Source organism: Ziziphus jujuba, chromosome 2 (genome assembly GCF_031755915.1).
Source record: "Ziziphus jujuba cultivar Dongzao chromosome 2, ASM3175591v1".
In the NCBI taxonomy this organism is placed as follows: Eukaryota; Viridiplantae; Streptophyta; class Magnoliopsida; order Rosales; family Rhamnaceae; genus Ziziphus; species Ziziphus jujuba.
This window is the reverse complement of record NC_083380.1, coordinates 31,615,013-31,628,720: the sequence shown is the minus strand read 5'-3', so window position 1 is coordinate 31,628,720 and position 13,708 is coordinate 31,615,013. Positions and strand designations below refer to the sequence as shown.

At 30.9% G+C, this 13,708-nt stretch overlaps 1 protein-coding gene across 1 annotated transcript in view; it reads left to right on the top strand.

Moving 5' to 3' along the window:
- Nucleotides 1–4,445: 4,445 nt before the first annotated feature.
- LOC112491790 (disease resistance protein RPV1-like) overlaps nucleotides 4,446–13,708 on the top strand; it is a 28,349-nt gene continuing 19,086 nt past the window's right edge. The window contains exons 1-2 of the mRNA XM_060815090.1: nucleotides 4,446–4,936; nucleotides 5,801–6,510. Coding sequence (XP_060671073.1) covers nucleotides 4,446–4,936; nucleotides 5,801–6,510 — 1,201 coding nt within the window. The remainder of the gene's footprint in view (nucleotides 4,937–5,800; nucleotides 6,511–13,708) is intronic.

The window sequence follows — 13,708 nt, the reverse complement described above, 5'->3', positions numbered from 1 at the left end:
TTATGAAGGATTAAAAACTTTCTCTTTCTGGTTATGGTAAAGGACCGAGACGAGGGATATGATGGGATCCATGAGAAGTTGCATTTGCAAGTTCTCCAGCAAATTCTTTATGGGGAATAAAGAACAAGATTGCATATGCGTGCTGTGATAAGACTTGTAAATAAGGATATACAGGTTGTTTAGGAATTTATTCCATAAGGTTATGTCTGCTTTTGTAGGCTCTTCAAAGATGTTAGAGAATGTTGGATGTCATCTCATGATGTTTAGGAATCCTGAGAAGCTACCTTTATGTGTGGGATCCACATACCATGGGATTAAGACGAGCTCATGATCGATCAAACACTGATCGAAGTCTTCCATCCTTGTCAGAATTTAGACAGATTTGCTCGTAATTTTCCACTAATTAAGAGAGGAGTTGTTGAGTAGACAGATGGAGATGCAGAATCTAGTTATAGATAAATGGGATTGACGATCATTGGGGATCAAAATAGCAGAAATAGAGAATATGCTAGGAAAGCAACCTCCTTCAGCAGACCCAAACTTGATATGGAGAAAGGAAGAGTCACAATGAAAGATAAAAAAACAATAATAGTACTTTAAAAATTAAAATATTGAAAACAAACAGAAAAGGTATTATTGGGCATAGAGTGATACAAGAAAGCAATAAGGTTTTGATGGGTCTTTGTCAGAAATATGAACATACAAAGATGAATATACAAATCATAATGATATATTTCTCCAATTTTTTTTTTTTTTCAAGACAATATGAGTGATGTAAAAACATGGTGAATTTGGTTGGTCGTTGCTCCCGGGAAATCACTCGTGTTCGGCGAGACTCATTGTAATAATTTATTGGATAATTCTAACTAGTATTCCTTACACTATATGGTGAATTTCATTCAGGTCATCAAATTGTTTTTTAAAATTTTAATTAATTGATTTATTAGTTAATTTATATTTTATATTGATCTTTTTAATGGGATTGGGATGGAAAGCTCACCGTTAGTCTCTACACCGAAGTGGCATGGGCTCCGTTAATAAGATCTTTTTATTTATTTATTTATTTATAATCCTAAATTTATTATAACTGGGTGGTTGGGGAATGACACACATATCAAGGTTTAAATTTGTTTCAAACAGTGAACAAATGAACGAAGTAAAAAAAATATGTAGAAATTAATTTTATGCACTAGGGAAAACAATATAAAAGTTGTTTTTCGTACATATGACAAAAAATACTAGCTTAAACATTTGAAAATAAAAATTGGTACGTGTTATGAATAAAGTTTACTAAAATACCCAAACGAATATGATTTATTATGTACAAATATTTTTAAAAAAATTTCTTCCCGAAAATAATTATATGAGAAATTTTAAATATTATTATACAATAACAAATTATTAAGATAAATAATAAAATCAATACAAATTTTAAAAAGTCTAAATATTCAAAAATATGAAAAGAACATTTTTTTTCGTAATTATTCACGAAATCAAAAACATTTTTCATGTAATAAATGAAAACAAAAAAATAGGAAACAAATTTTAATACTTCTTTACACTTTTATTTTTTGAAAATAATAAAATAAATTTAAAAAATTGGCCATAAGTAATAAATAAATAGACTAGTAAAGTAATTTTTTTTTTTGGGGGGGATATGATAGTGAAGTATGATTTAAATATTAGATTTATTGTTCATTTTAATTTAGAACTCATAAAAATAATTTTTTTATTTTATTTATTGAAAAATAGATTAAGACGTATTATTTGAAATCGATAAAATTTATCAATACATACCCAAAACAAAATTACACATAATCCTAAGCCTACAAGTACTATATATATATATATATATTAACTTCATTTCGTAACAAAAATAGATACTTCTCTATTTATTTAATATTTATTCATATTTTTATAAAAATATATTTTAAAATTTTTTCAAAGTATAATATTTAAACTTTCTAAGACAATTTGTATTGGAAATAAATTATTTAATATAATGTATTTTTACAATGATACATGAAACATATATTGGTATTTTTATGATATTTAATTTATCGTGTATGACAAATTTTATCTTTTTCTCTATTTTATAATAAGAAACATTTTTTTTTCATATATATGCATACATATTTTTCAAAATTTACAATTAACAGTATTTAACTATATTAACTATCGAAGAAATGAAGGAAAAAAACTAAAATATTTTTATTATGATTAAATTTATATATATATATATATATATATATATATATTTTTTTTTTTTTCTAGTTCCTTTACTTATTGCTTTTTTCTTTTTTTTTTATATAGGTGGATTAATATTTCTGTTACTTTTTTACTATTTATTTAGATTTTTTTGGCATTTAAAAAGTAAACTTATAAAATATCATATATGGTCATATGAAATGACCAGTCATACCCTTGGCTAACAGAGCAAATGATATGAACAGTCCACTTTCTTTTGCCAAATGGACGAAAATTAAAAATTAAAAATTAAAAAAAAAAAAAAAAAGAGAGAGAGACTAACAACGGACTTTTAATTGTATCGGAGGATCAAAATGAGAGGGAAAAAAAAAACAAAATGGTTCACGGATTAGATTCACTTAGAGACTAACAACAAAAATTATCCTAATTTATTTGTTAAACATTTTTTAAAACATAAAATTGCAATATTAATCTCTCATTTATTTTTTGCATAAAAAAATATAAACATTTTTTTCCATTTTCGTTCTCTTTTACTAATTCTCTGAATTATCCTTTCTTTAAAAAAAAAAAGAAAAGGAAAAATTATAATTAGTTAAAAAAATAACGAAAAGTATAAGTATAAATATATAAAGCAAATAAAAGAGTGAAAATTAGAAAATAATGTAATTTTAACAAGTTATGCAAAAGAAAAGGGAAAATTTACCAAATACTTGGCAATTGGCCAAGGTAATTTGGAATGATTTGCATGTAGAAAAAAATAATACTTAAAGTTATTAAAATATTTATCAAAATTATTAATTAAAAAATATGATAAAATTTAATTAGTTTATTCTGTAATGTATTTATTCATTTTAAAATATAATTATTTATATTTAAATTACATAAATATATTGATCAATAATATCTTAATATATATCGTATGGTAAATAAATTTAATAAATATTTTTGCACCTATATTATCACTTGGTAGAAAAATCATTTTGTATGATTTTAAAATACTGAAAATATTTCACATATCTTCAAAGAGGATACGAAAACAAAATTTACCAGAATAAGAAGACCCAACACCCTAAAATTTAAAGCAGAAAGTTCATAGCGGCCTCAAACTGAAAACTAAGGTTCCCAAACACTGTTCACAAACAATGCCTTCAAATATATATATATATATATATATATATATATATCTGGTGATTTTGAAGGTCGATTCGAGATATTCAGAAAATCATAATTGAAAAAAAGAAAATTTTCAGAATGTCGGTGTAAATGGAAGACGACTCTTACCCTGAGAAATAGTAGAGAAATAAGAACGAAATCCAGCTCCATAAAACTTAAACGCTTTCACTTATTGCTTCTGAGCAGCTTGTAATTTTGTGGTCCAAAGACAAAGAAGAAACAGGGGAAGGCATAGAGTCAGTGTATTAGAAGAGAGAAAAAAGAAGAGCCAGAGAGAGTTTGCAAAGTGATAGTAGTTCAACGAGATTCGTTGTAATAATTTATTTGTTAAAACTTAAATTTCCTAGAAAATTAAAAGTAAAACAAATCTCTCTTTCGTTTTTATTTTTATTTTATTTTTTTTCATATAAAAGATTACCACTTCTCTGTTAGAGCATTTCTCTGTTTTCATTCTCTTTTTCTAATTTTTTGAATGTAAGTCAATTTTTTTAAAAAGAGAAAATACAAATATACAAAAATTTTAATAACATATTACATCTAGAATAAAAATTTCAAAATGTAGCTACTGCCTCCGCGTTGGCTCTGCTATGTATGTGGCTTCTTTTATCTCTTTTCTAGAACTATTGTTGGAAAAGTCAGGGTCACATATATTTTCATCAGCAAGAGGATCAAAATTCCTGAAAACCGGCTCATTACGTGTCAGAACCGTGTTAATTTTAGAACTTTTTCTTTTTTCCCCCCCTAAACAATACAAATGTGAATATAACTTAAAAAAGATTCAAACCATGATGACGACAATTTAGTACAGGTAAGAAACATTATATTAAAAGAAAGCCGTATAAACAGACGATATTATATTATTTGCTAGTTAAACAAAAGCAATAAATCCAACAGGTGGTCTACTTTTGTTGGACGATGATGAGAAAAGAAATTCACTTTGCATCTTCATGGAACGTACCAAAAGTTTGCTGCTATGTATATATATATATATATATGTGTGTGTGTGTGTGTGTGTGTGTGTATCTATGTGCATAATATATGAAACTGAATTGCAATAGCTCATTATGGCTCTCTTTGCTTCTACCTCTTCTTCCAGTGTCACTGAAAAGCAACATGATGTTTTCTTGAGTTTCAGAGGCATAGATACTCGCAACAGTTTCACAGGCCATCTTTACAGTGCTTTGCAGAACAAGGGAATTAAGACTTTCATCGACAGGGAGGAGCTCGGTAGGGGGGAAAACATTTCTTCATCACTTATCAAGGCAATTACAGAATCAAAAATCTGCATCATCGTCTTCTCCAAAAACTACGCATCTTCAACATGGTGTTTGGATGAACTACTTAAGATCCTTGAGTGCCGAGAATCACTGGGACAATTGGTTTGGCCAGTGTTTTTCAATGTTAAGCCCTCGGAAGTAAGAAATTGTGCGGGCAGTTATGAAGAAGCAATGGCTAGATATGAACAAACTTTGAGTCATGACAAGGAAAAGCTGTGCAAGTGGAAGGTTGCTCTGAATAAAGCTTCCAATCTATCTGGATGGCATTTAGCCCATGGGTATGTATACCTTCTTGTATTTTTATGCACTTTACAACCTCAAAATATATAAATTATACTTGTTTATATATAGGGAAATTTTATCCTCCACGAATGTAGCCCAAGATATTCCAGAGCAAACCATGCATATCCTTTTCAAAATACGTATTGATCCATTTCAAAATACTGGTTGAAATTTATTGAGATGCATATTTTCAAAAGGATACGTGTGTTTCATTTAAAATATTCTAGACTCTACAGCCTAGGAGAATAGAGCTCTCTCTCTCTCTCTCTCTCTCTCTCTCTATATATATATATATATATATAAATGGTGTCGTATGTAAGCCAGCTCACACTTTCATCTCACTAATTAGCCATACATTAAACTGGTTGTCATTGCATATTAAATAAGCGTAAACCTTCCCTTGTGTTGCATTTGTTAATGGATTAAACAAATAGCATGTGATTGCTTCAGCAATTTTTTATCCCAAAGCTAGTACTTGTCACAAATAATTGAGTAATATCATACCACCATTTTGTTTACCAGCTTTATTAGCAAATGATATTGCAACATATTAATCATTAAAAAATTAATATATAACTAATTATGAATAAGTAAAAGTTGGTAAACAAGTTGGTATTTATTGTTGTTAATCTATGAATGCAAATTGTAATCCCATTTTAAACTTTTTAGAGGCTTTATCTTTAAATATCTCACAATTAGCATAACAGTTTTACATCAGTGAAAATTTTCAAACATCAGGAATTCATTAATAACCCAACATGCGGAAAAATTCATGTATATATTTTTGAGTTAATAATTCTATCTTCTAGTATATAGTCTAGTGTATCAAGTATGTTAAATGGTATTTTTCAAGTGGGCAGGGATGAATCTCAACTAATCAAAACAATTGTTAAATCCGCGTTGAGAAAATTAAATCGTACACCTCTACATGTTGCCAAATACCCAGTAGGGATGGAAGATCGTTTACATGAATTGAGTCCAATAATAGATGTTGGAAAGAACAATGTGAGAATCATAGGGATCTACGGAATTGGTGGTATAGGAAAGACCACCATTGCTAAAGCTATTTACAACAAATTCGCAGATGAATTTGAATGTTCCAGCTTCCTTGCAGATGTTAAAGAAATATCAAAGCAGCATCTGGGTCTTGCTCATTTACAAGAAATGCTTCTGTTTGACATATTGGGAAACAAAAATTTGAAGATTGGAAATATTCACAGAGGAGTCAACATCATAAAGGAAAGACTTTGCCACAAAAGAGTTCTTCTAGTTCTTGATGATGTTGATGAACTAGATCAATTGGAGAAATTAGCAGGAGGGCTCGAGTGGTTTGGCTCGGGAAGTAGAATCATAATAACTACTAGAAACAAGCAAATTCTAACCTCTCATGGAGCTGATGAAATATATGAGGTCCAAAGGTTGGACAATCAAACAGCTATTGAACTTTTAAGTTGGAATGCTTTTAAGAAAAAACAACCCGTAGAAGATTACCTTTTGCTCTCAAATTGTCTCGTAGATCTCGCAGGTGGAATTCCATTAGATATAGAGATATTGGGTACCTTCCTAAGCGGTAAGAAAAAACATCAATGGCAAATTATGATACATAATTTGGAAAAGAAACCCAACAAGAAGTTATATGAAATACTCCATCATGCTTTCCAAAACGATGACGAGTGCTCAATTTTCCTTGATACCGCACGTTTGATTGTAAAAAATGCGACCATTTGTTTGGCTACATTTTTTAAAAATATTGCCAAAAGTATTATTTACTGTATTTTTTTAAATTTGCTGTTGAATTTCCTCATTTTTAATAAAATTATTGCACCCATTTAATACATCATTTTTAAATGTGCCATAAAATTTCAACATTTTCTTTTTCCATATGTCATTGATTAACATTATTTTAATTAATATTCACACAAAAAAATCTTTAATTTTAGATTACAACATTTTATATTTAAGTCATTAAATCTTGATTTAAGTAGTAAAACTATTGAAAATATAAGTAGTAAAACTATTGGAAATTTATGTTTTGATTTACGTTCAAAGCCTCAGGTGAAAATCCACCCACCCCGCCCCAAAAATTCTTAGGAAATGAAAGAAAAAATAATAAATTGAAATGAATTAAAAATAAATACTGACTTTAGAAATGTAAGTTTAGGCCCCTGTGTAGCCTGTTGGTCCTAATTGTAGGTCCATAGCCTGGCCCTAAAAGCTTTGGGCTCAGACTCTGAACTGAATTTTAAGAAATGGAGAAAAAACAGAATGTCTATCCCTCATCCAAAATGAAGAAGAATGCTCACCTTTGTCATTATTAACAATTTTGGTCATACTACATTTATCTCAACCAATAAATTACCCATTATACCATTCATTCAACAAGTAAGCTGCTGTTGGAACATCTCTCCCAATTGTTCAATCTAAGCTCTGGTTACTTTGATAGGACGAAGTATCATAAGATCTGTTATAAATGGTGAATTGGTAGGTCTTGTCCTTCCTCGAGTTGTCGGCTTTTCTTCTCCATTCATGATTTATATCGCTAACAGGAGTAGAAAGATTGAAGAACATAGAACATGTTATGTGAACAAACCCACATGAAGCCGAAGCGACTTAATGATTGAAATTGAACAATCTGTTTCAAAAACCTGATTTTAACCTATTCCCTCTTAGAGATGGGTTTGAATTTGGCTATTGGTTGAATTCAAAACCTGAGGCTTTTTATTTCTTTAAACTGGGTATATATGGTTACAATTTACATAGGAAGTAAGATCAAAATATATAGCAATATAGATTTTCTCTGAACTCCTTTATATTGTTCGAAATTCATACAAAATGTTCGATATCCCACAGCTATTTCGTCGAGGACCTCTACCATGGAATGAAATACGATTGGACGGGACCCTTTACTATAGGACTATTGTTCCAAAATCTCAGACAAAGTTTCGTTATATTTGGCACCCTTTTCGTTTCCCAAATGCTTGGTACATACCCCTCCTCATTTGGGTGGGGGCACCTACTATGGGGCAGGGTACATACTGCTACAAAATCTCAAATAGAGTGTTTTAATGTTTTAATATCCCTCTCCATTATGGCGGGTCCCCTGACTGTGAGATGGGGTACAATCCCAGCTCAAGTTCCCATCTTTTCTTCAACCTCTGGTTTATCACCCACGTTTATTTTTTCAAAGATAATTTTAAAAAATGGAGAAATAATATTAATTATTATATTGATGGTGTAATTTTATAATTGCATTTAATAGTTGCAAAAAATCATTGTATATGTTTTTGATTTTGTCTTTTTTTATGTATGAATTAAGAATTAAAAATTAAAAGTAAGAATTAAGAATTAAAAATTAAAAGTCTTTTCATTTTAATTATTTCTATAGTCTGTGTGGAAACAAAAATGTGAAGATGTTGATGAACCCCTTTTGTGAGATGGCTTTGCACATATTTAAAAGCAACCCATTTCACCAGTTTGTTTACGAACACAGCATTAAGTCCCATCCCCATGCTTCCAAGGATCTGGATCAATTTTTTTTTTTAAAAAAAAAAAAAACAACAATCTCTAGAGGAAATTCAAAATGGCAAAAATTCAAAATATCACATCTACATACCTAATTCGAGCAGTGCTTTGATCATCATCAAACTTAATGCCATCGTTTTCATGATTCTTAATTCTTTGCTCCAATCCAACACTACTCCACCCCTCCTTCACTCTTGTTTCTCTAATGGGTCACTAATATGTTTTGATTTTTAGAAACGAAGTTTCAGACAGAAGAGATAAAGAAATAAACTTCAAGGGAATATAACTGGTAATGTATTAGATAGTGTAAATAAAGCGCGGGTAGACGAGTGTGGTAGCTCAGTTGGTATAAGCATCACCGTCTACGTTTCCTATACTGGATTTGAGTCTACAGGAGAACAAAAGGTGTCTGGGTGCAAATTCAAAAAAAATAAAAAAATAAAAAATGAAGCGTGGGCAAAATTGTTGAAAATAAGAGATGTGATTATTTTTCTTCATTTTGGATGAGAGGTGGACATTTTTGGTTTTTCACATTAAGATTTTTTCTTTTTTTTTTTTTTTTTTTTTGGACAATGTAACACCCCGTCCCGAACCATGTTGGAATTTTTGCATGTTGACCGTTGACCGAAGGGGTCAAAAGTTGACTTTTTGATCCGGTTGGAATTCTAGGTTGACTGAGGTACCGTTACGGAGTACACGTTGGCACGAGTTCGTAGACTGGTAGCACGTTAAAAACGGAGCTACGGTTTGAAAGTTTTGAGCAAAACAAGTTGAGGTCCAAACTGTCCAAGGGGTGCCGGAGTTGACTTTTTATTCATGCAAGGTTGAGTGTTGACTCATGCATGGTTGTGAAGTGCTCGTTGATACGAGTCCATAGACTAGCGGCACGTCCGATTTGGACATGTGGTTTGAAAGTTATGGATCTGTAAAGTTTTTCAAATACTGTATTATTTTAATGTTATTTTACACGCATAACGATGTGCCACGTGTGACTCAATGAAGGTGGCCATGTGTCACCATGGTGAAATGCCACATGTCAACCATGTATAAAATCTAATTATTTTTATTATTATTTTAAATAATAATATTTTTTATTTAATTATTTTTATTTTTCATTTTCCTTTTTCTTTTTCTTTTTCTTTTCTATTTCCCCACGTGGGAAAACACCCTTTTCTTTTTTTCTTTTTCTTTTTCTTTTTTTCCTTTTCTTCCTTCTCTTCCCCGACCCATCAACAAAAAACGCAGAATTTCTCTTCTTCCTTTCTCTCTCATTTGACTCTCTCACCCTCTCCCTGTTTGACCGGTGTTTCGTCGGATTTCAATCCCCAGAATGCTACACGCGCCGGCCACCAAGGAAGCCTGCCACCTCGCGACCTTGGCCACCAAGTTTCCCGGCCAGTCGCCGCCGGACGCGCCCAGATCGGACCGGCGAAGTCACGGCGGCGAGGTGGAATTTTTCCGGCGATTCTGGCCGTTTCCGACCAACCCAGCCCGTCCCATACCTCTATCCCACTATTTTTGACCCCTCTGAGTCTATTTCCGGGGTTAGATTGCCCAAATTCCCCACCGTTTGAAAGATCCCTCAAGATCAAAACTGGCCGAAGCTTTCCGGCCAAATTTCGGCCACCTCCGGCCGAATTGGGGTCGATGGAGACCGGATTTGTGATCCTTGTTCCACGAGCTTCGATTCGGTATATCATTCGCCTATTTTGGTTAACGTTTGCATTTAAGCCTCCGGGTACCGGGTATTATTTACCCGAATAAAATATTAATTTATTTGACTGTCTGTGAATTTTGTTCTAGGAGCACCGGTGAGTCGTAGAATTGATCCCGTGGTGGATCATGGGTTAATTGCGTGCTCCAGGTGAGTGACCCACCTTCAAATTAATTTTGGAGAATTTAATTTGTGAATATAATATGTGTGTGATTTAAATATTTGGAATTTAAATTCTATGTGCCAAATATTTATTCAATTTATTGTGGAATTATTTATGAATTTATTGGATTTAAGAAAATGTGAATTTTATAAAATTATGCCATGTGAAATTATTTTATGGATTTGAGGATTTTGAAATTGGTGTGGTTTTAATAGTAAAATGGGCACGATTTGATTTTCAAATATTTCAAAGAAAATATTTGGTTATGTTGGTGATTTCCATTTTTACAAATATGCCCATGGAATATTATGAGATTTGATTATGATATTTCGAGAAATTATTTATGCTATTGGGAAAATGTGGATATTTGAATTGATGGATTTGGGAGTTGGTGGATTTGAAAATCATGGAATTTATGGTATTAATTATAAAGAAATTGTGGAGAATTTCCCAGTTCAAGCGGATGGATTATGCCCGCTATGCTTATGAAAAATGTGAAATTTTTTTTATAATTTAAATTTGCGGATTTTATGATTTTTAGATGCACCGTGCACGTACTGGTGTTCTGATTATATGTGATATGATATATGTGATATGGATATTGTGCACACGGATATGATTAGCGCGCAAGTGGGTGTGAGTAGCGCGCAGGTGATATTATGAGGGTGTCCTGTGGATGCCATCGGAGAGGGTGGCCACCCCCCTTTGGCCGGGACACCAGGTTAGCAGCGGTGCAGTGGGACGCCATGCGACCGTATGCCGGTTTCTTTCTATAACCTCCTGTTTGGCGGTACCTCGGGACGCTGGGTACTGTTGGCGCCACTGGTATATAGTGGGTGCATCAACTGATTTTTAGAACCGTGTTTTAAAAATAAAATGTTTTAAAACTGTATTGGAGTTAAAAGTAATTATTACTGTTCGGATATTTATTTGATGTCTTGGTTTTCGGGGAATATGAATAAAGGGTTTTGTGATAATGTTTTAAAAGGGGAACCTTTCCAACTGAGAGAATTGTAAGGGTTTTGAGAGAAAATATTATTTCCAAATAATTATTATTTATGTACCTATTACCGTGGTATTATATTGTATAGTAGTAGGGTCGCTCACTGAGATGATTAGCATCTTACACTCTTAAATTCCGTTCCTCTAGGTACCAAGTTGTCGGCGTTCACTCGGAGCGGACTTGACCTTCCTCGCTGTTTTAGTTCGGCAGTACCCGTTTATTCTTTTATTGCAGTTGTAATATTTCTTCACTCTTGTTGTATTTATCTTGCACTGGATTACTGTATTTTTATTTTTGAAGTGCTGCAATTTGCGGAACCAATTTATAGTCTGTGGGAGGAATAAGGGGATGTTGTTAGAAGTGTGTTTTCAGTGCAGGTAATTTGTGGTAAGTAAATCCCTTAAGGGAGGCTCTGCCGGATTTTCTGTTGGAGGGTTCGGTAGGGTTTCCCTGGGATCAGGGCTTGTCTAGGGTTCCGGGGAAGGAATTCTGGACGAGTCCTGACAGACAACGCTATCTCAGTTGGGAAAAACCTAATTTGACAAAAATCTTTAATTTAGTTTGGAGTTTCGCCTCTGGATTTCGATCTCCCTTTATTTTCCATCCAATTTTACTCCATTTTCCTTTGTCTGATTCTATTTCCTAGAATCCCAGTAAATAATTTTTTTCTCAAATTCATTGCTTTTATTTATTTTATGGTTGATTTCTAAATTTTTACTTGCTTTGCATTTGTTTTTTTCAATATTTTTTAAGTTTTTTGTATTTATTATTTTATCTCACAATTTTTAACCTTTTTTTTTTTTTATTGCATTGCATGTTCCCAAATCTGGGTAAGGTTTTATATGCAAATTTGATTTTAGGAAAAAAAAAAAGAAAAAAAGAAAAAAAAAAAAAGACATTCACAAGATGAAACATATTTGAATTCTGGATGTAGGATTGAAAAGAAAAAACTATTAACGAAAAATGAAAAACCATACTATTCTGATGTAGGATAGAGAGAGATAGTGACATTGCAATAATAAAGAAAACGAACTAAAATTTATTAAAAAAAAATCTCGTTTTAAGATTATCTTATTTTTCTACTCGTTTTAAAATTTATTAAACGAATTGTCAGCAAGTCATTTTAGTGGTTCGATAAATTAATTTTTATAGCAATCAATTTTCAAGGGTATAAATGTAATTTAAAATGCCATATAGGGATAAACAACTAACTGATCTTAGAGTCAAAAAGCAAGGGGTGCAGTTGATTTTCCTCAAATTTAAGTGATCTTTTTGTATTTAATCCTAATAATTAATACATTTTATTTTGAAAAAAATACCAAACATTGTAAATTTAAAAAGTATACGGCCAATTTTTGGACAAATGGATTTGATAATTGTTTTTAACAAATAATTGGATAAACCTTATCCAGTGGTTGAAAACTATTTTATACTAAATAGATTGCTTTTTAAAAAAACTGATTTTTTAGTAAAGATAAATATCCATTAATCATTATATAAAGAAAAATCAAAAGGTATGATTATTTATTAAAAATATTTATCAAAATCTCTTTACACAATGAACACTCGTCATATATATATATATATATATAAATACACACTACATAAAACAAAATTGAAATATGAATAGTTAAATTGCAATTTTATAATAAAAAGGCGTATAGACAAAAACTACTAAAAAGAAAGGCTGTTTTAAATTGCTAAAAAGTCATCATATTCCTCCAAAAGAACAAAAATCACTTCTCCGAAGAACTAGAATAATCTCCCAAAAATCTAAATAATAATAATAATAATAACAATATTATTATTATTATTATTATTATTATTATTATTATTATAAAAAAGAGAAAATGGTCCCTTGTGAGAATGGAATAGTTGAAAAAAGCAATTGATTGGCTGTTATAAAAAGGAAACTCTGTTGGATAGTGGCTTTTGCCAATGGCTAGATTATAAGAGGTTTAACATTCGGTTGAAATCTCTACTATCAATTTTTGTTGCCCACAAGAATTTTAATCGGAAAGAAAATTCCATGAAGTTTTTATGATTATTAGTTTTGCCAAAAAACATTCCGAAACATTATCTAATCTTGACTACCAATTTCCATAGAGAGTTATGTGGAGTGGTATTTGATTTATAAACAATTTGTGAAAAAAAAAAATATATATATATATATATATATTTATATTTATATATATTTATATATATTTTTGGATTAATTGGTATTGTATGAATTATGAATATTTTAGATATTAAAAATATTATATAAAGTTATATTATAGTTTTTATATGTTTAAATATTAATGTGTAAAGAATAATATTGTATAAAGTTTTTTTGGAATTGTGAAAAAAACTCTTTTGATAATTTT